A 26,184-nucleotide genomic window follows, 5' to 3' on the forward strand; every position below is an offset into this window, starting at 1 on the left:
ATTTGCTAATATTAATAGTTGTATGATATAAATATACATGTTTTGTTTTCCCCCCCTTCAATTAAGCAATGACATAAAATATAAGTATTAGTAGACAAACTGTGAAAATAGCAACTGAAATGTACATTTTGTTTGTCCTGCATGGAGCACTTTACTGTTCCTGGTCTCATTCCGGCTAGTTGTGATCGTGTCACCGAGGAGACTAATCTGCATTCACACAGCACCCATTCGTAATGCCATTGGTTTGAACATAACACCTGTACATATACACCTAAAATGTCTGTTCATTTTAGAGAATGGGAAATATAATGTTATGTATAGAAGAATTCTGTAGAAATCGATCGAAGAGCAATGTGAAAGACATGTGTCTTTGAAGAAACTGAATTTCCACTTTCAGTATATGAAAACACTCAATTAAAAAGTACAAACATACCGTCAATAGGATACAAAGGCAAACTGTATTCTAATTTATTTCCTCTCTAACATGCATTGGTTTAGCCATTGCTTATTTCAAAAACAAAAACAGGTTATCTGGTATTTGATTAATCTAATCTAATCTGAACTGGAATCCTCCTCTACAGTTTTATCAACGTTTATCTTGCTATAACGTCAAGAGTGTCTTAGAATGTTAAAACTGTGTTGTGTTATTCGTAAGAGTATGGTAAAAGATATAAAAGTGTATGTGAACACTGAATATTGGACAAAGCCCTATAGTGGTTTCCTGGTTGTGTGGGATATCATCATATTTGGCATGACTGCCATTCATTTCCTCTTGCTTGTGGTTGTGTTTACCATGACGAAGAAATAGGTGACTGGGGAATGGACGCCTTGAGAAATGGTTCCAAAAGGCTGAGGCTACTGCTTCAACACATGTGTTAACGGTGTACAAGTACATGCACGCACATGCAGGGTGAAGGATGAGTAGGGCCTGTGTATGCATGACGGAGACCAGCACAGCGGCTCTGAGTAAATGGGTTATGAGCACATCAATGAAGCACTCTTCATATTCATTTTAATGGTGTCATGAGAATTCTATATATGCTGTACATACACATTTTTGGCAAACTAATAAAGACAATGTTGGTTTTATTAGACACCTTTGTCGGATGTGGCTTGTGTCTGAATGTTTGTGATACATTATCAATATGAATTTGTCCAATCCGATACGTTTTTTATCTGTAAATTCGTATTCAGTCTACTCCTATACTAACCGTTAAGACTTCATTAAAATGAAACTCATTTAGCCTTAGGTTAATTTCACAACTGGCCAAAAAACAGTCCCCTAAGCATAATCACTAATAGGAATCCATCACACTGTTATACTGGCTAGCACTTACAGAGAGTTGCATTAAATAGATTTCCCAAAGTGCATTAACCATGAGATGTATTTGTTGTTAAAACTGCAACTCTCTTTTTGTTAAATATAGTTTTTAGATGTTGTCTTAGCCCTAGATGTAGTTTTAAATACAACTAGATGGAACTTTAATAATCCCAAATGTTGGTGTCATGTAAATTTGGCAGAATGTACAGGACAGTAATTTAAATCTATAGAAAATACAGCAACTTCAAGTGAGAGTAAAAACTCATACAATGAAAATGCAGAAGACTGGCCTATATTTGTTTACAAAATGAGGAGCAATGTAAAATAATAATGCATCATTACAGATTAATATTCTACACTATTAACCGTATATATTGTGTATATATATGTGTGTGTGTGTGTGTGTGTGTGTGTGTGTGTGTGTGTGTGTGTGTGTGTGTGTGTGTGTGTGTGTGTGTGTGTGTGTGTGTGTGTGTGTGTGTGTGTGTGTGTGTGTGTGTGTGTGTGTGTGTGTGTGAAAGTATGCTAAATTATTGAACATAATAAATATATTCTAATAGAGAGTAAATGATTGTGATGCATATTGAAGAATGAGTGTCAAAGTCCAAAGCGGAACTTTGTTTGTTTTCCAGGAACAAGTCGGACATTTCAAACAGTGCACCCGTTGCGCATGTCCGCTTTCGACCCCGGAATCTTGCCCTGACTTTATTAGGGGTCGTTTTAGCAACACAGATTATTATTATACTAAGATATAATATATACGTTTCAGGTAAAGCTCCCATAGTTGTCTTTTGTGTTGTGCCTCCTTGTAGGCTGTCCAAACGAACAACATGCGTCTCACGTTGCAGTTGTTAATATCTCATGGGCGAGTTGCGCGGAGAATCGGTCTCGGACCCGAGTCCAGAATCAACATACTGAGGAACATTCTGACTGGACTGGTCCGCCACGAGAGGATAGAGACCACCACGGGACGGGCTGATGAAGTCCGATTCTATGCGGAAAAGGTAAGACATTGCTGCTGTATACGAGTTGTTTTACCTTCATCTGTGTGACAGGCTACCTGGACTACGATAGGAAAACTATTGTTGTCTGTGTATTACTCAGACAATTAGCCATTTCTATGGTTTACTATTCTTCTCTGTGGGTCCCTGAAATTCTTTATTTGGTGCCCCAAATTGGTGTTATGTATTTTTTATAATTAATTTCAATTATTTGCATGTCATTAATGGGATGGTAAGCTATATGGGTTAGGCGTCTTGGTCAGGGATGCATACAGGAAGACTGCAGAGATTTGGATTTTTAGGTTTGGTTTGGAGTCAAACATCCATCTCCAGACTATCCTGCATAGTTGGCTATGCAGTCTAGGGTTATAGTAGAGTGTATGCTGTCGGGAAATTGTAAAGATAATGGTTCGAGTATAAAGTATAAAGTTGCAATAGTTTCACATTGTTGAGAAGATCATTTGGATTTTAACTAGTTCCTCCCTGTATCTTAACCTTTTGTTCTTAATGTATCTTTGTGTCCTAGTTGATCGACTACGCTAAAAAAGGAGACACAGATGAGAAAGCAATGAAAATGGCCAGTTTCTGGCTAACGGTATGTAGATCGAAAATATCAGTAATATAATACTAAGTTACATGTATTGTGTACCCTTACTTGTTGTCTCTCTAACTCACTAACTTTCTCACTCATCCAGGAGAAGGATCTGGTCCCTAAGCTGTTCAAGGTCCTCGCTCCCAGGTTTGAGACCCAGTCAAAGGACTACACCCGCATGGCACGTCTCCCTGCCAGGATGAACTTGGATCGAGCCAAGATGGCTGTCCTGGAGTACAAAGGAAACCCCTACCCTCCTCTGAGTCCCATCAGAAAGGAGAATGAACTGACCCTCATCAACCAGCTGCTCAAAGCATACAGGGAAGAGAGGTCACAGCTGTTTGCAGCCAAAACCTAAGACCTTAACGCCCCCCAACGTACCTGCCATTAATATTCAGGATCAGAGCTAACTCCGCTGAAGTTCCATGAGGTTGTCGGTTTTCTGGTCTGATTTAGTAAACCTGGGAGGACTTTCTGCTCGTTCCATAATTTACACAGATGCTACCGGGGCCACTGAAGCTGGGACATGACTATATTTGTCATTTCAATTACCAAACCTTTACATGTGTTCAAATAAACGTTTGTATTTAATTATTAATACTGTTATAATTTTATCATTGTTCTGACTTACCGGTGTCGACTTTACGCATAAGAATATTGTTGCATAAGTCCAAAGAAAACCCCATATGTTAACCTTTTTATATGAACATTTATTATTAACGGATAAATTGTCTTCGAACGGTTGGTTTTGTAAAGCAGGTGTAAGTCCTAGTAGGTGGCCATGGTGGACTGCAGCCAGTCGGTAAAGATGCACGTCTATGTAGGGAGAAAAGTCAACTCTATGAGTGAGAAAAGCACAGGAATATGTATCTTTTTAAGTCTTATCCTATAGTAATCTCTGAAAGGATTAGGCTAGGTGTTTCTACCTTGGCATAGACTCCAGGGTGGTTCTTCTCAGCACAGCCGAAGCCCCAGGACACCACCCCTTGCAGCTCACCATCACACACCACTGGGCCGCCAGAGTCCCCCTGAGCGCAGCAGGGACAGCACAGGTTCAGAAAAAGATAGCCTGGTTGGTGGTGGATAAGCTCATATTGGGAAAAGTATTTTTTATATCTTCAGGAAGGTTACTGAACGCTGGAGTCACATAACATTTAGATCAATAGCACCATTTTGACATTCAATTGAAACTGCCAATCTAAGTTGTCTAATATGTAGACAAAAAAACTTTACTTTGTGATGAAGCAATGCATTAAATAAAATATAAACATACAGGCAGCTCCGACCAAAGATATGTCTATTGTTGTCTAAATGTCAAAAAAATTGCATATCAGTCTGGAACTTCTGAAATCCAAGGGGCGTTATCAACTGAAACCAACCAATATGAAGCAATTGAATAGACTTACCACATATCAGCAATTAAACGTGTGACACATCAGGGGGAGCCATCTTGGTTATTAATGAAATTGCCTCAACAGAGCCTCTGATCAGAGGCACATCGAACCTATTGGCCTAACCCGAGCCAGGCCTGCCGGAAATCGATCTGACCGGGAGGGGGGCTAAACGCATATTCCGGAGCAAATAGAACATGGTTTTGTGTAGCCTGGTTGCCAGGCTACAAAACACCCACTCAAACAAAACTGTGAATCACCTGGCAGGAGTCCTTGCCCCCCTCCACGTATCCGGCACAGAACATGGCGTCGGTGAGCATGCTGGGGTAGGAGTTGTCACAGACCTCCCTGGAGAGGATGGGGACATTCACACACTGCAGACGGTTGCTGTCGGCCGCTGTAGCACAAAAACAAAGCAATAACTATGTAGTTAAAAAAGTGTCACTACTGCAATCAATAATACAGGTCAGTATAGTGAAAAGCCACGCGAAAAGGCTCTTTAGTTTAATCCCTAGTGTCTGCAACACAGTGGGTGCAGCCCGCTCTGGTGTTCAAAGCTACTTTGTTCAACCTCCAATGTCCTAAATAGTGCAGTGTACCCACCAGAGTCCATGGTGACCCCCCACCCTGACACGGTGCACATGGTCCCAGCCGGGGCACAGCTGGTGGGCAGGGCCACAGCCTGGACGTACTGGTTGAGGGTAGCGGGTTGGCTGAGCTTGATCAGCATGATGTCGTTGTTGACCAGCCAGGACTCGTAGTTTGGGTGAGGGATCACGAGGGACGCGGAGATGATCTGCTCGTTGCCGTCCATGAACCAACGGTTGTGGTCCCCGAGGACGATGTCCATTTTGCTGTTGTGGTGGAAAGACAAAGAACATGACGGGAGCAAGTAACTGAATCTGCATCAGATTCTGTTGGTAATGTCTGGAGCTTTGGTTGAACATTCCTTCCATACTTTCCCAACCTGCAAAATGTTTAAATATTTTTTAATTACCATATGCATAATTCTGTATGAATTCCAAAATCGAGTGCTGAAATGGTAATGATGTAAGTGACTCACGACTTGAAGCAGTGAGCAGCAGAGACAACCCACTCCTGGTTGACCAGGGAGCCTCCGCAGAAGTGGTATCCAGAGTTCAGAGACACCTGATGGGGCTGGGAGTGTGGAACACACTCCTTTCCTCCCACAATCTTATCATCTTCGGTGGCAACTACGAATACAGAAATGATTGAAAAAATCTGCCACATCCAAGCCCTGGATTGGGAAGTAAAGGCTGCATTGGTCCATTAGGTGGAGACACATTTTGCAGAGGTTGCCAAATTTGCGGTACTCAAGTCAATACTGGGCAGGATTTCATAAAGAAGTGGAAGTAGGGATACAGCTTTTAGTTGCACACACTTTTTCCAATATTGCACATTTATCTCAAAGAAGAACACTTGTGTGCCAAAAAGTCTTTCAGCGCCGAAGGTTGATTCTATCCACAAAAAGTCTTAAATCAAGGCTAAAGATGAACAAAGTAAACTTGGCAAGAGGAACATTTTCTATATAATAAGAGATATGGAATTTGAACAATGTATTGGAATTAAGTTGCCGTCCTAGATATGTACTAGATACCAGCCAAGTAGCATATATTAGTTAGTACTGTACAGAGACTCACAGGCAGCTCCCAAGAGCAGAACAAACACCAGAGACCTCATGTCTGGAAGATGAAGATTAAGATGGGAGGAGGAGGATTTGGCAAAACCTATTTATGGAATGTTCACCCCCTGCCAACCGCTATGACACACCCCTGATTATGTTTTGTCAAATCAAGACCAAGGGCAATATTGATGTGATTGGGAATCAATCAGAAATGACCTTAAAACAAACTGATTGTGACCTGAAATCAAGGGTTTCATTACAGGTAGCAGTAGTTCTTTGTTATTTATGCAGTATCGTGTGCTTCATGGTGTCATATTGAGGCAGAGGGCAGTAGGCCTCGTGTGGCATGTGCTGTAATCTACATTGGGACTTGGACCTTGGCTCTCACACAGGTGGATGCTTTCTCACTGTCTGGAAACATACAGCATGTGGCTTTATTTGAGCCAGATAAAGCGTACATTTTTCTATGTGTAATCAATGTATAGTCATTTCTGATATGGTTTTGGTGTATCCTACATTGTAATTCTAATATCTATATTTGATTAATTCTGATGGCTGTAGCTTACCTAAAATACAAATTATAGCATGACTACTAGTCAAAACACTTTCCTGTGTTTCATGCCATTTAATGGGACGACATATGTGGAACATTGACATGTTTCTCCCGTAATATAAACTCTTATAATTGCAATGAACAATTGCACGGTTGACACATCCTAACATTTTTCATTCCCTGCATATTGTTTACATTTTAGGATACATGATTTAGGATATTTTATGGAATTATAGCAGTGCAGCCCTTTCCTGCATTTTACATTCTCCTTTCACTTATTTGCACACATTTGCACACCTCAATAAATTCATGGTGATAAGATGCCAATGATGATCATCGTAATTGTTAACATTATTATAGTGTTAAATTTTGTCTGCTGCTCAATGTTTCAAAATCCTGGATAGCTTCAGTGATTGACAGAATAAATATAGGTCATATATAAGTCATTTTGAGCAAGATTATGATGTTATTTTTGAATATCTAATAAATGTTAAAGGTATCAAATGTAACATTTCCCATTCAAATATCAAAAAAACAACTAGACCATTGTTATTTATTTTGTTGAGTAGTGTACTAACATTATCCCAAATATTTCCAACAATGTTCAAATCCGGTGATATCCGGGGAAATTCTCAAGGTCACGGTCCGTTACATAAGGTGAGGATGCTGTCAATGGTGTCCTATCCCCTTAACCCTCACATTGCCCTGGAAACCTGTAATCCAGTAGAGACAAGTTTTTTTATTGATATGATAATTCAATATCAATCTAGCTTACTACAATGTGCTTTCATTAGTTGTTCATCTCAGCCACCATCTAATGCAGTGTTTCCCATACAAGGGTCCTAGAAGTGAAACCCTTTTGGTCCCGGACGTCAAAATCAACCGCTGGCCAGACGAAGCTCCACACATCTTCATCAAAACCGTGGCATTATACTTCAGGTGTCCTAGAACCCTCTCTAAGACGCTTAAATAGCCAGTGAAGATGAGCACGCTCCATTCTTTGGCCTAAAGATCCTATGTATTTAGAGGATGGTATTCCAGGTTCAAAAACTGTTTTAATCTTGTGTAAAATAGTGTCACTAATGGCAGTTCAGATGGGGGGGGGATATTATTGGTGGGTGTGCATTCTTTCTATGTTTTGGAGACTGTTTTTTCAGGTTGTTTCCCTGTTTGATAAAAAAGTCACTATTTCAGATATTTGATATCCAAAACGAAACTATTGCGATACAACTGCACATCATTATGTACTCAAAAGCAACCTTCATTCCTGTACAGCAGTGCAAATAAACATTGGCTTGTAGCGCCGACTGCAGCCAAGATAAAAGATAAATACTTATAACAGATGGCGATACTTATAGGTCTATGGATGTAGTTTCAGAACTATGGAGCAAATAGTCGTTTCAGAAAATGGCGCTGAATTCCAAAACAAAACATACAGGCCACAACGTGTTCAAGCTGATAAGAAGCGGACAACATTAGACATATTTGCAGTAGTATGATAAAGCAGTTCATAATCTAATTTTTTTAAATACATATACAAAACAAAAACCTACATATTTCTAAAGGCCGAAGAGGCTGCTCAATTGTTTTATCTAATTCCTGGTATCTGATTTTCCACCTTCTGAATATGAAGTCAAACTTCCGCTTGAAAAATACGAACAAACACAACCGAACTGATGAAGAATGATGAATTTATTAACAAGTATTTATTTCAAATATCAAGCATGGTTTTGGTATAGTAATTGTGTTTTTGAGGTAGAATGGTCTATTATAGATGGATGGAAACACTGTGTGGTCAAACTTAATAGTTTCTCATGGTGTGTTCCAGCCAGTCGCTCAACTGACAAACCTAAAGATGGAGAAAAAAACATGAACAATTTCTGTCGATTTCAATGTGTCAACTTAGCTTTTTATAGACTTGTCAGTTCAAGCCAGGAGTGTCTTGAATGGAGATTAGTATTTGTTTGTATCAATTCGATGTATGCCTCTTACTGGCAAACCTAAAGATCGGGACTAAAACATGAAGAATCCAACCTTCATCATTAACATATCAATTACAAATCTTTTTGTCTTGAGAGTTGAAGTGAGTTCAAGCTCATGAACCAAGACTGGGAGTCAGAATTGTGACTGAGGGACTTACTTTGGCGTAGACTCCAGGATAATCCCTCTCCGCACACCCATAGCCCCAGGACACGACCCCCTGCAGCTCGCCATCACACACCAGCGGCCCCCCGGAGTCTCCCTGCAAGGGGAGCACAGAATCACACATCACTCCTGTCAACATGATCGAATGAAACGCATGGAGGAAGGGTGTCTTGAAAACATGCGATGTAATTCATTTTTGGATATGCAGGGAGCCTTGTGGTCAGTGAGGACAGTACCTGGCAGGAGTCCTTGCCTCCCTCCAGGTAGCCAGCGCAGAACATGGACTGGGTGATCATGCCAGGGTAGGAGTTGTCACAGTCTTCTTCGGAGAGGATGGGCAGGTCCAGACACTGCAGCTTGTCGCTGTCATCGGCTAAACACAACAGAACCGATTGCGGTATTGATGAGGGTGTTGCAATCCCCATGGAAATGTTGTGTTGTAGGAATCCATTTGAGAGATACCTAACTTAACCCCCTCTACTCATTAATGACTACTTTTTTTTGGATCAATAACTAAATTAAATCATAACTACTGTAGATGAACTGAACCTGCCATATCTCAAACCATTAGGATCAGGGATGATTTAAAAATATTTTGCCTGTATGCATAATGTATGTCAATTATGGTGCCCATTGCACTCCTGATCACCCGCGTTCCTTCTCAGGATTTCATAATTGCTATTTGAGGGAGTTTTTTCTTGCCGTCTGGGGGGCTAGGGTTAAGGGGGTGTCATGAAGATATGACCTGTTAGGTCCTTTGAGACTCTACACGCGATTTGGATCCATACAAATACAATTGAATTGAATTGGTTCCCAGAACCTTAAAGAAGCATGAACATCAACTCACCGGAGCTCATGGTGTCTCCCCAGCCAGACACGAGGCACATGGTCCCAGCGGCAGCGCAGGCCGTGGGCAGGGCCACAGGCTGCACGTACTGGTTCAGGGTGGCGGGCGTCCTCAGCTTGATCAGCATGACGTCGTTGTCGATGCTGTAGGAGCTGTAGTTGGGGTGACGGATGACGCGGGAGGACGAGATGAACTGCTCGGTTCCCTCGGTGACCCGGATGTGGTGCTCGCCCAGACGCACCTCTACACGGCTGGAATGAGACAGAGGGAGAGATGAAGAGGGGGAGGTATTTACGGAGGGACACAAGTCATTTGATTAAAAAAATAAATAAATAAATTGATCTCAAAAAACGAACTGGATTTGATGTCGTGATTGCTCTTAGAGTTCTGCTTATACATTTTTTATGTACAGTCAGCTCTATCCTAATGAAATCTAAACCGGTGAATCAGCCTTGTTAGGTTTTGAATACACTCACGATTTGTAGCAGTGAGCAGCAGACACCACCCAGTCCTTGCTGACCAGGGAGCCTCCACAGAAGTGGTAGCCAGAGTTCAGAGACACCTGGTGGGCCTGGGAGTGCTTCTGACACTCATACCCTCCGACGATCTTGTCGTCCTCAATTGCAACTGTTCACATTTGGGACAAAAAGGCTAGAAGATGAGTTTTGAGTTGAGTACAGTATGGAAGAATATCATGAGCATTTGACGTTTGGATACATTCAGTCAGGGTAATATTGTGAGTATTTGACTTACAAGCCACTCCAATGAGCACAGCTAGGATTAGGGATCTCATGGTTACTGTGGATGAGCAAAGCCAAGACCCTTACCCTGGCTTTATAGGACAAGTGTCACCTCTGACCCCCCTACAGACCCTCCCCATGGGCTGAATTCACCAATCATAACCCTCAGAGGAAATTGGTTCGTGCTCTACAAATAATATTGGAAATTCAAAGGGTTTTCAAAACCAATGTAGTCAAAATTTGATTGTTTTTGCCAAGATAATGGTAGCTCACTACTCTTGTGATAATGTTTTATATGAAGACACACAGATAATTAACATGGACCATTTATTCTAGTGACCGAATATCCTTGCTTCAATAAAGAGTCCCAAATCGATAAAATATTGCTTATTTTCAGAATTTCTTTGGTGCATAGATATGGCATGGTTTGATATGGTTATTATGAAGGGTAGAATCTGGGTATTTTTGTATTTTTGTACTGGTTTGAGAACAATAAGTGCATAATGTTTTTAGTGTAAATAACACAGGACGGGGCCTGTAGTTACCAGGTCCATCCTATAACCTGAAGTATCTTACCTTGACCCGGCCAAAAGTGGGCCCCTCGAGTCAGCAGTACAGATGGGTCACTTCACACGGTCACACACTGTCAACACACTGTAAACACTGTCTACTGGCATACCCTGCAATAGACCTTGGAAAATCATGCTTAAAGGTTTTTCTAAGGGTGGATGTTGCTGTACAACTGCAATTATACATAATAATAAACCCCAAACCTTGAAAAAACATTCTTGATTAATGTAAGCAAGTCCGTTATTATTATAATTATGATGATGATGATGATGATGATGATGATGATGATGATGATGATGACTAAACTAGTCTAACGAACACTTTAATTCTACCATGTAAATGTGTTGACACATATTATGGGATTCATTAAAACAAATCATGTTCCCAATTGAATAAAACACCAAGACAACTTACTGTCTCACTTTCATTTATATATTTAAATAAAACAACTCAAGGTGGTTTTTCATCCACCATTTCACAGTTGAGTCCTTAATTGACCCCATGCTGTCTCCATTGGCTTACCTTCGAATAAAGGTTTTGCAGCACCCAGTCCCACACACACACACGCACGCACGCACGCACGCACGCACGCACGCACGCACGCACGCACACACACACACACACACACACACACACACACACACACACACACACACACACACACACACACACACACACACACACACACACACACACACACACACATACACACAGATACACATGCATACATGCAAAATTAAAGAGAACTTGAGTGTAATCTCATAGCGAGTCTGACATTTTGATAATTAGAAAATAGGAAATGCTAATTATCTTATCACTTGGGAATAATCCTCAAATTTGAACTGCATACAAATACAACCCAGTCCTCGGCAGTTACCGACGGTATAAGAAATTATTAAAATATGAGTTGAACAATTCTTTAAAAAAAGTGCACTGAGTTCAAGCCTCTGAAATAGTTTAAAAAACATTTGCCTTATTATTATTATTATTATTATTATTATTATTATTATTATTATTATTATTATTATTATTATTATTATTATTATTATTATTATTATTATTATTATTATCATACCTCTGCTTCAACAAATCTTAAATTATCTTAAGCTATTTTCCTGACCTTTACGTTGGAATATTCTTAACTTCTTCAATAGGGATTTTGACAGAACGTAAAGTGCAGCAGTGTAAAATATATAATAGCATATTGCACCGTCAAACACTTTTTTCATTACTGAAAGTCTCTCTATTACTAGTTTCTTGGCACGTATAAAAGAGTTAGCCTTGAGTTGAGGGTTCATAATATATCTCTGTTAGAAACAGAGGTTTTTAGATTAGAAATTCACCAACTGGCCGGGCTGGCCCCTTCACATCCGGCTGCATGACAGCTAGAGCAATAGTCCCGAATATCTTGATATATTTTATTGGGTGCTGTGTTTGGTTATTTCCTGACCAATCAGACATCATCAGTGCCGCTCTATCAATGGTCATAAATCAACTTTCGGCTCCTTATTGATTGTTGAGCAATCATGAGGTCCCTGGTCTTCCTTCTGCTCATTGGAGTGGCCTGCAGATTATGAAATATTGAAATGGCAATTTTCTTTTCATTGATTTTACCACTTCACTGCATCATTCACATTTTCACTGCCCATTTCAGCGAAACACAACGTCTCTGTCCTGCGTCGGTTTTCAGCCACCACAGTGGATGACTGGATCGTGGTAGGGTCCAGTCACACCAGGTGTCTCTGAACATCTGATACCACTTCTGAGAATCCTCCCTGGTCAACCCAGACTTGGTGGTTTCTGCTGCTCACTGCTACCTGTTGTGAGCAACCCCCCTCCCAGCACACACATACATACACACACACACTCCACATTTCAGTTTGTATCCTTGTAAGGTGTGTGAAACCATCAATTTCACATGTTGGGGATCTATTGATTCTAAGCCCCCTCGTTGCTCTCCTGCGGCCGCTTCCAGGGGACGGAGGTAACTGAGCAGTTCATCTCCTCCTCCTTTGTCCATCACCCCGGCACTGACCCCCGAGGTGATGGGCAGCGGTGTCATGCTGGTCACGCTGAGCCAGCCCGCCACCCTGAACCAGTAGGTGCAGCCCGGGGCCTTGTGCCCACCATGGCCGCTCTCCCGCTGGGACCGTGTGTGCCGTGTTTTGCCGGGGGAACACCATGACACCGTCATGTCACCTTCAATGTGTGACTCCGTAAACACACGCCGACCGACTATTCAGACCTTTCTTGCTGTACAGTGACTGACGTGGACATGCCCCAGTGTCTGGACCTGCCCATCCTTATCCGACCTGGACGGGAAGAACTCCTGCCCTGGCATGAGCACCAACACTGTGTTGTGCCCGGGGGTCCTGGAGGGAGGCGGGTACTCCTGCCAGCTAATCCTCTGAATGCCACCCAGAAACACCAACAAAGAAACCAACAGGTCCTGCTTCAAAGCCATGGAGGGCAGATTATGTTTATCAGGTAAGGGATGACTATGTGTTAGGGTCAGTTTCAATGATAAGCCAAGGCCCATATACACACACACACACCAGCGCCCACAAGCATTGCATGTGTGACATGGTGTACATGGAAAACAAATCGCAGACACAAGAGCTAAAAGCTTCTGGTCTTCTAAATGACTTGTAATAGCAGAGTAAAGTGCAGCGCTCTTTCTGCTCCATGCACAGCAGCGCTATTTCCATTGTTTTCTTCATAAACAAACACCATGCTCTTTTATACTTACGCAAATGGATTGAAGAGGATGAATCAGTCTCGTCTCCCCTGTGGCTGTTGAAGGCCTGATTTAATTCAAACAAATGACACCACTGACGTTCATAGATATTATCTGTTGGGCTCTTGGGAGCCTGCCGGCCCCGGGATGTGACCGATGAGCCACAGAGGACGGTGTCCTGGGGCTGTGGATGTGCTGAGAAGGACCACCCTGGTGTCCACGCCGGGGTAAACGCTGTGACGCGGCAAGACTGTTGAAGAGGGTCCCTTGGAATTTTAAACTGTCAGAACATGGATCAGAGGTTCTTTGAGTTCCTTGGGAGCGGCAATGTGTTTCAGTGGCCAGCATGGCCAGCTATTAATGGGTCAAGACATTAAAATCTGTTCTGCGGTCCACAACCACATATTTCAGGTCTAATGCAAATGGGGTGTTTTATTTTCTGCTTTACGTTTTTTTATGTATTCATAAATTCACCAAAAATGGAAACAATCATTGCCCCTGCTGTTAGATTATTCAGCTGTATTATTTACAAATGAAAATTATGTCTTTACTCATTAAACTGATGAAATGTTCAATATTATTGTCAAGATTTGCATAATTAGTTCAAGAATCGATTATCTAACATGATCAAATCGAGGTGGCATCCGTCAGAGATAAGATGGACTTGTAGTATTGAACAATTAAATATATATCCTATAGTATAGAATATTCAAATATATACACACCCTGACACGCACACACACACACACACACACACACACACACACACACACACACACACACACACACACACACACACACACACACACACACACACACACACACAAACACATACTGAAGGAACTCCGAGATAAGATAGCAGTATTCTGCATAAATCTGTTTTCCTCACCCAGCAAAAAATTTAACACAAATTCAACTTTGCAGCTCTGCATTAAAACGGAACTGACTCTTGTTGTGGATTAAATAAAGAATGTAGTAAAACGACTTTCATACTAAATGCAGACTTGCATTTCAGTGATAGCTCCGATAGACCAAAAGATAGTTGTTTAGCTGGCTGTGTTTTGTTTTAGTTATCTGACCGGACAATGCTGCATGTCTGAATAATTCTAACGGGCCTGAGTAGAGTGTGGTGAACAAGAGCCAGACATATTCATTCACAACTTAGACTTAGTCTGAGCTTGTCTCGTGTCATTGGGTGTCTGTACCCCAGCAACGTTTTTTTGGTCTTTTACCAAAGCCTCCAGGTGTAGGATGCATATTGGGCATTCAGCATAATCAGTAGATACAATACAGATACCTTCATGGATGTAGAATTATTTTATTTGTGTTTAGTAGTATGAACACACACCCACACACACACACACACACACACACACACACACACACACACACACACACACACACACACACACACACACACACACACACACACACACACACACACACACACACACACACACACACACACACACACACACACACACACAGACAAACACACAGACTAGTTACTAGATTGATATAACTAGTAGCTTTATTTTTATTTGTAATTCATTTGTTTTTTGAGTTAGCAGGGAAGTCTACTTTGATTTGTAGTAACTGGGTAGGGTCATACATTAAAACAAATTACATAAAAACAATTACACGAAGTACAATTGCAGCACAGAAAGTTCCTGCATCCCTTAAGCAAAGACATGCAATGAAGGAAAGCTGTAGAGAACTTCATAAAGTGTAAATCGTCAGAAGTGATGATCAGCCTTACAGGGCAGCGAGTGAAAGGTCCACGTGTACTTTCAAAGCATTTTTTTGATGAGAACTGCACAGCTGTGCGGATTCCACAAATAGAGTTGTTGCCAGATAAAGCCATAATTAACTAGTCAACTGAGTAAACAACGAACCTAACTTTCGCTTTCCTATAATAAAACTAAAATATTTTATCTTCTATAAATTAATTCTATTTTTATAAGTTTTAATGAGTAAACTTACTCAACGTTATATTTTTCAAGGATTACAGAAGCTATAAAAATGATATTACTTTGAACTGTTGTGTCCAATTGGTAATATATATATGGGTAAAAGTTGTATCATAATGACATGATAAAATGAGAATAACAAAGTGCTAATCTTAAAGTTAATAACCTTTTACTTTCTGGATTGAATTTGCTCACAAACACAAGCAGAGCAAACCAAACTACGTTACTTTCAGGTTAGCTCAAAGTTCTGGGATGTAAGCAACTGCTGTATTTTGGCAAGTAATTCCAAGTATAAGCTAATTCGGGGAGCAAATGTTAATATCTTAGAGCAAATGCAGATCATTGGCTCATGACTGACCAATGAGATGGACAGGAGGGTGGGGGCAGATCTCCAGTTGGTTGGTATAAAACCTTCAGGTAAATGCTCATACTTCATGAACCTGATCACAAAGCAACCATGAAGTCTCTTATCTTCGTTCTGCTCCTCGGAGCTGTCTGTGAGTTTCCCACACAAACGAAAGGCCTTCGACTACAGATGCTGTCGTAGGCAGAAGCTGATCTTCAAAAATGATGACCATGAGTGTGTCTCAGCCTGGATTAATGTTGTGTTTTGTGTTTCCCTTCTAGTCGCTGAGGAGGACAAGATCGTCGGAGGTTATGAGTGTACGAGGCACTCCCAGGCCCACCAGGTGTCTCTGAACTCTGGATACCACTTCTGTGGAGGCTCCCTGGTCAGCAAGGACTGGGTGGTGTCTGCTGCTCACTGCTACAAGTCGTGAGTTCAAAACCTTCCAAGGCTGATTCACCGGCTGGGATTTCATTAGGATAGAGAGGACTCTAACTCAAAATTAAAGACAGAAAACCCGAAACAATCACTGCACCAAATCCAGTTTGACATTCTTGCAGTTCATTACCCATGTTCCTCACAATCTCTCTCTTCAATCTTCTCTAACACTTTCTCCCTCTCTCTCATTCCAGCCGTATTGAGGTGCGTCTGGGCGAGCACCACATCAGGGTCAACGAGGGAACCGAGCAGTTCATCTCCTCCTCCAGCGTCATCCGTCACCCCAACTACAGCTCCTACAACATCAACAACGACATCATGCTGATCAAGCTGAGCAAGCCCGCCACCCTGAACCAGTATGTGCAGACTGTGGCCCTTCCCACCGAATGTGCTGCTGATGGCACCATGTGCACCGTGTCTGGCTGGGGAAACACCATGAGCTCCGGTGAGTAGTTAGTCCGCTGGTCTTGATCCTAGTCTAGGGGGCTGCTGGGATGTTTAAGATGAGAGCAACTTCTTTAAAAAGAATGCCAGAAGGGCAAGTTGGGTGTCACAGCAGCATAATAAGGACAAGTCAAAATATATATTATCGATAGAACACAAACAAAATAAGAAATGCAAAGAGCAAAGCATATTCTCATTCTCTTCTTCCTCCATATTCTAGTTGATGACGGGGACAAGCTTCAGTGCCTGAACCTGCCCATCCTCTCCCACGCCGACTGTGACAACTCCTACCCTGGCATGATCACCCAGTCCATGTTCTGCGCTGGCTACCTGGAGGGAGGCAAGGACTCCTGCCAGGTACGTTCGTCTGCAGGAGCACAACTCACTGCTCATCTGGCCTTGCTTGGTGCTCGCTGAGGGTTGGGTAAGATGTAAGTGCTCATATCTGTTTGTGTCTTGCAGGGAGACTCCGGTGGCCCCGTGGTGTGCAACGGTGTGCTGCAGGGTGTTGTGTCCTGGGGATACGGATGTGCCGAGAGGGACCAGCCCGGTGTCTACGCCAAGGTACAGACGCGAGGGAGAGGGGTGGCGGTTATTTAGCTATAATATATTATATTATGTGGTTTCCAGGTTTTGAGATGACATTCTGACGTCAAGCTCTTTGACTAACTCCTGTGTATTTTATTTCATCTCTCCCAGGTCTGCGTTCTCTCGGGCTGGGTCCGCGACACCATGGCAAATTATTAAAGGATCCTCTTAAGATCCCTGTAGCAGCTTAACATCAGGCTGTTAATGAAGCAAATGAATGTGATCAATAAAAGTTTAAAAGATAAATCATACGAGTCTCTCTCTTTATGCCTGAGCTGTTAGTTTCCTTCATTATGAGATGGTTTCCAAACCGGGCTTGCAATCTGTGGTTGGAAAGAACTTCTGTCCTGAGCTCTGATCCTTTCAGTGGGGACAGTGATTGGGTCACAAAGTTCAAACTGGTTAATATCCACTTCATATCTATTTGAACAGTTTCTTTTTAGTTTCTGGTGACATCAGAGAGAAAAAGGCAACACACAATTACTCTAAAAAATAGATGGATATATTTCCTAAAATGAATCAAGATTGTAGCATGCCGATGCATCCTCAGACTCTATCCTCATCACCGTAGATACTGCAACAAATCCCTTTAGAATTATTGGCTCCAACTGACCTTCTTTTGCCTGACCTCCGGGTCAGGGATCTGGGTCAAACCCTGCATCAATCGGCCAAATGAGCTGTGTTGGCCAGATACAGAGTCCAGTTGAATGGCATCGTTGGAGGTTACCTCTTTGAATGAAAACCCATTCACATCAGCTTTAGATCAGGCATGGTGGAGTTATGGTTGATATCCAGAGAGCTGTCCTGACAATAAACTGTTGGTTGAGTCATCCTGAGACTAATCCATAGCATGATGGTGGGAAACACAGGAATGGCGTCCCACTGAGAAGATTACACCACATTCTCCTCAGAGTGGGCCGTTGGTGTGCTGCTGAAAGGCCTTTTAGGTGTAACACAAACTATTCAAAAGCAAGATAATATACCAAAACCATCAATTAGGCTAGGTAGTCGAGGTTAAGGTAATGTCTGCACACGTGTTTGGTGAAGATTTGGAAGTCCAGCAAGCCTGTATGATCCTACCATAGGAATGGCTTGCATTGGTTTGAACACAGTACATTAATGAAAATGTCCTGAAAAATAACTGTATATGATATGCTCAAAAGACAGGGAACCCTGAAAAAGAAGAAGCACTCAAATCCACTAAAAGAGCTGTGTCCTATTGTTCCACTGTCATAACACAAGTCAACGGTTTGTTGTCAGTAGGGCACTTGACTAGGTCAAATGAAGCTATAAAAAATGGCAATTATTTTCTGTTCAAATGTTGATTTAAGATAAAACAATTGCAGGGACCAATTAAATAAAATGTTTCATCCAGATTTTCACTTACACGAGCAAGTCAGAATGAAGGTATTGAAATAACAATGATTTTGTTTCATTCAAGCAGTTATGTATTGATGGTCCCCAAGTGAAAACCCCTCTGGTTCAGATTGGAAACATGTGTATTTCCTGGCTGGTATGATGATGTCATATCATGGTCTCCACAAGTTGATGTAATGATGTTGAAAATATTAAGTCCCGCTCCCATGCAAAATAAATTTCATAACATTTAAACTTGCCTGAAATGAACCGATGAACAGAAAATGGCAATTTACTGGGTTTAAGTATGATTAAAAAAAGGGTGGTTCAATTGATCCAACTGTTGTCTAACTGAGAGCACCATGTGACCATTTAATTACCTCATGGTCAGACAGGACCTTAGTTCTTATATTTACATTAAATCAAATTAAAAATGTCTATCGAAAAATTCATGAATCCAACAAAACAAATGCTTATATAATGCATGCAATGATATAATTCATTACATAAATTTGGTTTAAACAAGTATTCCAAACTTGATCACTTAACAACACTTAATTTGCTTGTTTAGACTTTACATTTAATCTAGCCATAATTAACTAGTCAAAACAGTACCCAACTAACCTAATTTTTCATGTTTCAAGGATTAAGCAATCTAGTTATAAAATGTATTTGATCTGCTATTAATTAAGTCCATTTAAATCCTTTTTAATGAGACAACAAACTAAACAACAAACTAAATCAACTTTATATGTTTCAAGGATTATAGAAGCCATATGAACTATATATTTTTTTGAATGGTGCATCCCTTTTTATAACGCTTATATGTATGGAAGTTGTATCATAACGACTAATAAATTATGAAGAGATTGTAAAAGTGCCTTTCAATCTAATCTTAAAGTTTATAACCTTTAACTTTTCTGGATTGAAATTGCTCATTAGTACAAGCAGAGCAAACCACACAATGTTATTTTCAGTGCTGGGATATAACCAACTGCTGTGTTCTGGCCAGGACTTACAGGTATCAGCTAATTCGGGGAGCAAATGTTATTATCTTAAAGCAAATGCAGATCATTGGCTCATGACTGACCAATGAGATGGACAGGAGGGTGGGGGCAGATCTCCAGTTCGTTGGTATAAAAGCTTCAGGTAAATGCTCATACTTCATCAACCTGATCACAAAGCAACCATGAAGTCTCTTATCTTCGTTCTGCTCCTCGGAGCTGTCTGTGAGTTTTCCACACAAACGAAAGGCCTTCGACTACAGCTGCTGTCGTAGGCAGCAGCTGATCTTCAAAAATGATGACCATGAGTGTGTCTCAGCCTGGATTAATGTTGTGTTTTGTGTTTCCCTTCTAGTCGCTGAGGAGGACAAGATCGTCGGAGGGTATGAGTGTACGAGGCACTCCCAGGCCCACCAGGTGTCTCTGAACTCTGGATACCACTTCTGTGGAGGCTCCCTGGTCAGCAAGGACTGGGTGGTGTCTGCTGCTCACTGCTACAAGTCGTGAGTTCAAAACCTTCCAAGGCTGATTCACCGGCTGGGATTTCATTAGGATAGAGCAGACTCTAACTCGAAATTAAAGACAGAAAACCCGAAACAATCACTGCACCAAATCCAGTTTGACATTCTTGCAGTTCATTACCCATGTTCCTCACAATCTCTCTCTTCAATCTTCTCTAACACTTTCTCCCTCTCTCTCATTCCAGCCGTATTGAGGTGCGTCTGGGCGAGCACCACATCAGGGTCAACGAGGGAACCGAGCAGTTCATCTCCTCCTCCAGCGTCATCCGTCACCCCAACTACAGCTCCTACAACATCAACAACGACATCATGCTGATCAAGCTGAGCAAGCCCGCCACCCTGAACCAGTATGTGCAGACTGTGGCCCTTCCCACCGAATGTGCTGCTGATGGCACCATGTGCACCGTGTCTGGCTGGGGAAACACCATGAGCTCCGGTGAGTAGTTAGTCCGCTGGTCTTGATCCTAGTCTAGGGGGCTGCTGGGATGTTTAAGATGAGAGCAACTTCTTTAAAAAGAATGCCAGAAGGGCAAGTTGGGTGTCACAGCAGCATAATAAGGACAAGTCAAAATATATATTATCGATAGAACACAAACAAAATAAGAAATGCAAAGAGCAAAGCATATTCTCATTCTCTTCTTCCTCCATATTCTAGTTGATGACGGGGACAAGCTTCAGTGCCTGAACCTGCCCATCCTCTCCCACGCCGACTGTGACAACTCCTACCCTGGCATGATCACCCAGTCCATGTTCTGCGCTGGCTACCTGGAGGGAGGCAAGGACTCCTGCCAGGTACGTTCGTCTGCAGGAGCACAACTCACTGCTCATCTGGCCTTGCTTGGTGCTCGCTGAGGGTTGGGTAAGATGTAAGTGCTCATATCTGTTTGTGTCTTGCAGGGAGACTCCGGTGGCCCCGTGGTGTGCAACGGTGTGCTGCAGGGTGTTGTGTCCTGGGGATACGGATGTGCCGAGAGGGACCAGCCCGGTGTCTACGCCAAGGTACAGACGCGAGGGAGAGGGGTGGCGGTTATTTAGCTATAATATATTATATTATGTGGTTTCCAGGTTTTGAGATGACATTCTGACGTCAAGCTCTTTGACTAACTCCTGTGTATTTTATTTCATCTCTCCCAGGTCTGCGTTCTCTCGGGCTGGGTCCGCGACACCATGGCAAATTATTAAAGGATCCTCTTAAGATCCCTGTAGCAGCTTAACATCAGGCTGTTAATGAAGCAAATGAATGTGATCAATAAAAGTTTAAAAGATAAATCATACGAGTCTCTCTCTTTATGCCTGAGCTGTCAGTTTCCTTCATTATGAGATGGTTTCCAAACCGGGCTTGCAATCTGTGGTTGGAAAGAACTTCTGTTCTGAGCTCTGATCCTTTCAGTGGGGACAGTGATTGGGTCACAAAGTTCAAACTGGTTAATATCCACTTCATATCTATTTGAACAGTTTCTTTTTAGTTTCTGGTGACATCAGAGAGAAAAAGGCAACACACAATTACTCTAAAAAATAGATGGATATATTTCCTAAAATGAATCAAGATTGTAGCATGCCGATGCATCCTCAGACTCTATCCTCATCCCCGTAGATATTGCAACAAATCCCTTTAGAATTATTGGCTCCCACTGACCTTCTTTTGCCTGACCTCCGTGTCAGGGATCTGGGTCAAACCCTGAATCAATCGGCCAAATGAGCTGTGTTGGCCAGATACAGATCCAGTTGAATGGCATCGTTGAAGGTTACCTCTTTGAATGAAAACCCATTCACATCAGTTTTAGATCAGGCATGGTGGAGTTATGGTTGATATCCAGAGAGTTGTCCTGACAATAAACTGTTGATTGAGTCATCCTGAGACAAATCCATAGTATGATGGTTGATGGTTGGAAACACAGGAATGCCGTCCCACTGAGAAGATTACACCACATTCTCCTCAGAGTGGGCCGTTGGTGTGCTGCTGAAAGGCCTTTTAGGTGTAACACAAACGATTCAAAAGCAAGATAATATACCAAAACCATCAATGAGGCTAGGTAGTCTGCATTGGTTTGAGCACAGAAAGGTTAATGACAATGTCCTGAAAAATAACTGTATATGATATGCTCAAAAGACAGGGAACCCTGAAAAAGAAGAAGCGCTCAAATCCACTAAAAGAGCTGTGTCCTATTATTCCACTGTCATAACATAAGTCAACGGTTTGTTGTCAGTAGGGCACTTGACTAGGTCAAATGACGCTATAAAAATGGCAATTATTTTCTGTTCAAATGTTGATGTAAGATAAAACAATTGCAGGGATCAATTAAATAAAATGTTTCATCCAGATTTTCACTTACACGAGCAAGTCAGAATGAAGGTATTGAAATAACAATGATTTTGTTTAATTCAAGCAGTTATGTATTGATGGTCCCCAAGTGAAAACCCCTCTGGTTCAGATTGGAAACATGTGTATTTCCTGGCTGGTATGATGATGTCATATCATGGTCTCCACAAGTTGATGTAATGATGTTGAAAATATTAAGTCCCGCTCCCATGCAAAATAAATTTCATAACATTTAAACTTGCCTGAAATGAACCGATGAACAGAAAATGGCAATTTACTGGGTTTAAGTATGATTAAAAAAAGGGCGGTTCAATTGATCCAACTGTTGTCTAACTGAGAGCACCATGTGACCATTTAATTACCTCATGGTCAGACAGGACCTTAGTCCTTATATTTACATTAAATCAAATTAAAAATGTCTATCGAAAAATTCATGAATCCAACAAAACAAATGCTTTTATAATGCATACAATGATATAATTCATTACTTAAATTTGGTTTAAACAAGTATTCCAAACTTGATCACTTAACAACACTTAATTTGCTTGTTTAGACTTTACATTTAATCTAGCCATAATTAACTAGTCAAAACAGTACCCAACTAACCTAATTTTTCATGTTTCAAGGATTAAGCAATCTAGTTATAAAATGTATTTAATCTGCTATTAATTAAGTCCATTTAAATCCTTTTTAATGAGACAACAAACTAAACAACAAACTAAATCAACTTTATATGTTTCAAGGATTATAGAAGCCATATGAACTATATATTTTTTTTGAATGGTGCATCCCTTTTTATAACGCTTATATGTATGGAAGTTGTATCATAACGACTAATAAATTATGAAGAGATTGTAAAAGTGTCTTTCAATCTAATCTTACAGTTTATAACCTTTTACTTTTCTGGATTGAAATTGCTCATTAGTACAAGCAGAGCAAACCACACAATGTTATTTTCAGTGCTGGGATATAACCAACTGCTGTGTTCTGGCCAGGACTTACAGGTATCAGCTAATTCGGGGAGCAAATGTTATTATCTTAAAGCAAATGCAGCTCATTGGCTCATGAATGACCAATGAGATGGACAGGAGGGTGGGGGCAGATCTCCAGTTCGTTGGTATAAAAGCTTCAGGTAAATGCTCATACTTCATCAACCTGATCACAAAGCAACCATGAAGTCTCTTATCTTCGTTCTGCTCCTCGGAGCTGTCTGTGAGTTTCCCACACAAACGAAAGGCCTTTGACTACAGCTGCTGTCGTAGGCACCAGCTGATCTTCAAAAATGATGACCATGAGTGTGTCTCAGCCTGGATTAATGTTGTGTTTTGTGTTTCCCTTCTAGTCGCTGAGGAGGACAAGATCGTCGGAGGTTATGAGTGTACGAGGCACTCCCAGGCCCACCAGGTGTCTCTGAACTCTGGATACCACTTCTGTGGAGGCTCCCTGGTCAGCAAGGACTGGGTGGTGTCTGCTGCTCACTGCTACAAGTCGTGAGTTCAAAACCTTCCAAGGCTGATTCACCGGCTGGGATTTCATTAGGATAGAGCAGACTCTAACTCAAAATTAAAGACAGAAAACCCGAAACAATCACTGCACCAAATCCAGTTTGACATTGCTGCAGTTCATTGCCCATGTTCCTCACAATCTCTCTCTTCAATCTTCTCTAACACTTTCTCCCTCTCTCTCATTCCAGCCGTATTGAGGTGCGTCTGGGCGAGCACCACATCAGGGTCAACGAGGGAACCGAGCAGTTCATCTCCTCCTCCAGCGTCATCCGTCACCCCAACTACAGCTCCTACAACATCAACAACGACATCATGCTGATCAAGCTGAGCAAGCCCGCCACCCTGAACCAGTATGTGCAGACTGTGGCCCTTCCCACCGAATGTGCTGCTGATGGCACCATGTGCACCGTGTCTGGCTGGGGAAACACCATGAGCTCCGGTGAGTAGTTAGTCTGCTGGTCTTGATCCTAGTCTAGGGGGCTGCTGGGATGTTTAAGATGAGAGCAACTTCTTTAAAAAGAATGCCAGAAGGGCAAGTTGGGTGTCACAGCAGCATAATAAGGACAAGTCAAAATATATATTATCGATAGAACACAAACAAAATAAGAAATGCAAAGAGCAAAGCATATTCTCATTCTCTTCTTCCTCCATATTCTAGTTGATGATGGGGACAAGCTTCAGTGCCTGAACCTGCCCATCCTCTCCCACGCCGACTGTGACAACTCCTACCCTGGCATGATCACCCAGTCCATGTTCTGCGCTGGCTACCTGGAGGGAGGCAAGGACTCCTGCCAGGTACGTTGGTCTGCAGGAGCACAACTCACTGCTCCTCTGGCCTTGCTTGGTGCTCGCTGAGGGTTGGGTAAGATGTAAGTGCTCATATCTGTTTGTGTCTTGCAGGGAGACTCCGGTGGCCCCGTGGTGTGCAACGGTGTGCTGCAGGGTGTTGTGTCCTGGGGATACGGATGTGCCGAGAGGGACCAGCCCGGTGTCTACGCCAAGGTACAGACGCGAGGGAGAGGGGTGGCGGTTATTTAACTATAATATATTATATTATGTGGTTTCCAGGTTTTGACATGACATTCTGACGTCAAGCTCTTTGACTAACTCCTGTGTATTTTATTTCATCTCTCCCAGGTCTGCGTTCTCTCGGGCTGGGTCCGCGACACCATGGCAAATTATTAAAGGATCCTCTTAAGATCCCTGTAGCAGCTTAACATCAGGCTGTTAATGCAGAAAATGAATGTGATCAATAAATGTTTAAAAGATAAATCATACAAGTCTCTCTCTTCATGCCTGAGCCGTCTGTTTTATTTATATTGAGATCGTTGACAACCAGGCATGCAATCTTTAGTTGGAAAGAGCTTATTTTCTGAGCTCTGATCCTTTAAGCGGGGACAGTGATGGGGAGACAAACAATCAAAGGGTTCGATAGTCACTTTATATTGATTCAAGCAGATCCATTTTAGTTTCTGGTGACATCAGAAAAAGTCCTGGTGTACACTGTTGGTTGATTTATCCTGAGACAAATCCATAGCAATAAGATCGAGTTTGATGGCTGGAAACACAGGAATGGCCTCCCACTAAGAAGATTACTCCACATCCTCCTCAGAGTCCTCCACAGAAAAGCCTGCTAGGTGTATCGCAAACAATTCAAAAGCCATATAATATGCTAAAACCATCACTGAGGCTAACTAATCAAGGTAGAGGTAATGTCTGCACACGTGTTTGGTGAAGTTTGGAAGTCCAGCAACCCTGTATGATCCTGCTATAGGAATGGCCCTCATATAATTCCTTCAAGTTAACGTCAGAGAGGTATTGATAAGAATAACAAATCAACATAAATTAACCATAACATGTATATGACAGTCCATGGATATGATGCCCTACATAGACTGGACGGGACAATGAACAATTCTACACTTAGTGTGCGCACGCATTTGTGTGTGCGCCTTCTTTCACCGTCTCTCAAAATACTTGGCAGAGAGACAGCAGGTGGGTTAAATTCATGTAATGCAGACAGTGAGGTCACATTTGGACCCGGAGCCGTGTGTTGTGGGCCCCACTCTGCGATGTCAAGAGCCCAGCCATGGCAAGTAAGCACTTGTGTTGGCAGGGCCTGGCACTTGAGCACCACTCGTCAAAGGAAT

At 41.9% G+C, this 26,184-nt stretch overlaps 5 protein-coding genes across 5 annotated transcripts; 4 read left to right on the forward strand and 1 right to left on the reverse strand.

Moving 5' to 3' along the window:
* The first annotated feature begins 1,958 nt into the window (after positions 1-1,958).
* mrpl17 (mitochondrial ribosomal protein L17) lies at positions 1,959-3,512 on the forward strand. The gene is made up of 3 exons (XM_060064412.1): positions 1,959-2,325; positions 2,849-2,917; positions 3,018-3,512. Exons 1-3 carry the CDS (start codon positions 2,152-2,154, stop codon positions 3,270-3,272), a joined length of 498 nt encoding a protein of 165 aa, XP_059920395.1. The 5' UTR covers positions 1,959-2,151; the 3' UTR covers positions 3,273-3,512.
* A 91-nt stretch (positions 3,513-3,603) lies between these two features.
* Positions 3,604-10,377, reverse strand: LOC132467519 (kallikrein-11-like). Its single transcript, XM_060064852.1, has 12 exons — positions 10,249-10,377; positions 9,972-10,122; positions 9,496-9,746; positions 8,885-9,021; positions 8,644-8,745; positions 8,307-8,352; positions 5,967-6,053; positions 5,369-5,519; positions 4,909-5,159; positions 4,566-4,702; positions 3,841-3,942; positions 3,604-3,730 (listed from the first exon to the last, which is right to left on the reverse strand). The coding sequence occupies exons 1-12, from the start codon at positions 10,286-10,288 to the stop codon at positions 3,683-3,685; spliced, it is 1,503 nt and encodes a 500-aa protein (XP_059920835.1). The 5' UTR covers positions 10,289-10,377; the 3' UTR covers positions 3,604-3,682.
* A 5,563-nt stretch (positions 10,378-15,940) lies between these two features.
* On the forward strand, positions 15,941-17,574 carry LOC132467245 (trypsin-10). The gene is made up of 6 exons (XM_060064411.1): positions 15,941-16,009; positions 16,140-16,287; positions 16,491-16,741; positions 16,961-17,097; positions 17,203-17,304; positions 17,440-17,574. Exons 1-6 carry the CDS (start codon positions 15,970-15,972, stop codon positions 17,485-17,487), a joined length of 726 nt encoding a protein of 241 aa, XP_059920394.1. The 5' UTR covers positions 15,941-15,969; the 3' UTR covers positions 17,488-17,574.
* A 2,185-nt stretch (positions 17,575-19,759) lies between these two features.
* On the forward strand, positions 19,760-21,478 carry LOC132467710 (trypsin-10-like). Its single transcript, XM_060065210.1, has 6 exons — positions 19,760-19,913; positions 20,044-20,191; positions 20,395-20,645; positions 20,865-21,001; positions 21,107-21,208; positions 21,344-21,478. The coding sequence occupies exons 1-6, from the start codon at positions 19,838-19,840 to the stop codon at positions 21,389-21,391; spliced, it is 762 nt and encodes a 253-aa protein (XP_059921193.1). The 5' UTR covers positions 19,760-19,837; the 3' UTR covers positions 21,392-21,478.
* A 2,128-nt stretch (positions 21,479-23,606) lies between these two features.
* LOC132467367 (trypsin-10-like) lies at positions 23,607-25,306 on the forward strand. The gene is made up of 6 exons (XM_060064603.1): positions 23,607-23,741; positions 23,872-24,019; positions 24,223-24,473; positions 24,693-24,829; positions 24,935-25,036; positions 25,172-25,306. Exons 1-6 carry the CDS (start codon positions 23,666-23,668, stop codon positions 25,217-25,219), a joined length of 762 nt encoding a protein of 253 aa, XP_059920586.1. The 5' UTR covers positions 23,607-23,665; the 3' UTR covers positions 25,220-25,306.
* Positions 25,307-26,184: the final 878 nt, after the last annotated feature.

The sequence above is a fragment of the Gadus macrocephalus genome, chromosome 11 (assembly GCF_031168955.1).
Source record: "Gadus macrocephalus chromosome 11, ASM3116895v1".
Taxonomy (NCBI): domain Eukaryota; kingdom Metazoa; phylum Chordata; class Actinopteri; order Gadiformes; family Gadidae; genus Gadus; species Gadus macrocephalus.

Coding starts and splice junctions, on each gene's coding strand:
- mrpl17 (XM_060064412.1), top strand. CDS start 2,152: ATGCGTCTCACGTTGCAGTTGTTAATATCTCATGGGCGAGTTGCGCGG. Junction 2,326..2,848: donor TCCGATTCTATGCGGAAAAG/GTAAGACATTGC, acceptor TTTGTGTCCTAG/TTGATCGACTACGCTAAAAA. Junction 2,918..3,017: donor TGGCCAGTTTCTGGCTAACG/GTATGTAGATCG, acceptor TCACTCATCCAG/GAGAAGGATCTGGTCCCTAA.
- LOC132467519 (XM_060064852.1), bottom strand. CDS start 10,288: ATGAGATCCCTAATCCTAGCTGTGCTCATTGGAGTGGCTT. Junction 8,746..8,884: donor GAGGCAAGGACTCCTGCCAG/GTACTGTCCTCA, acceptor CTCCCCTTGCAG/GGAGACTCCGGGGGGCCGCT. Junction 6,054..8,306: donor ACACACCATGAGAAACTATT/AAGTTTGACCAC, acceptor TTCCATAAATAG/GTTTTGCCAAATCCTCCTCC.
- LOC132467245 (XM_060064411.1), top strand. CDS start 15,970: ATGAAGTCTCTTATCTTCGTTCTGCTCCTCGGAGCTGTCT. Junction 16,010..16,139: donor TCTGCTCCTCGGAGCTGTCT/GTGAGTTTCCCA, acceptor TTTCCCTTCTAG/TCGCTGAGGAGGACAAGATC. Junction 16,288..16,490: donor GCTGCTCACTGCTACAAGTC/GTGAGTTCAAAA, acceptor CTCTCATTCCAG/CCGTATTGAGGTGCGTCTGG.
- LOC132467710 (XM_060065210.1), top strand. CDS start 19,838: ATGCTCATACTTCATCAACCTGATCACAAAGCAACCATGAAGTCTCTT. Junction 20,646..20,864: donor GGGAAACACCATGAGCTCCG/GTGAGTAGTTAG, acceptor TCCATATTCTAG/TTGATGACGGGGACAAGCTT. Junction 21,209..21,343: donor AGCCCGGTGTCTACGCCAAG/GTACAGACGCGA, acceptor CATCTCTCCCAG/GTCTGCGTTCTCTCGGGCTG.
- LOC132467367 (XM_060064603.1), top strand. CDS start 23,666: ATGCTCATACTTCATCAACCTGATCACAAAGCAACCATGAAGTCTCTT. Junction 24,020..24,222: donor GCTGCTCACTGCTACAAGTC/GTGAGTTCAAAA, acceptor CTCTCATTCCAG/CCGTATTGAGGTGCGTCTGG. Junction 24,474..24,692: donor GGGAAACACCATGAGCTCCG/GTGAGTAGTTAG, acceptor TCCATATTCTAG/TTGATGATGGGGACAAGCTT.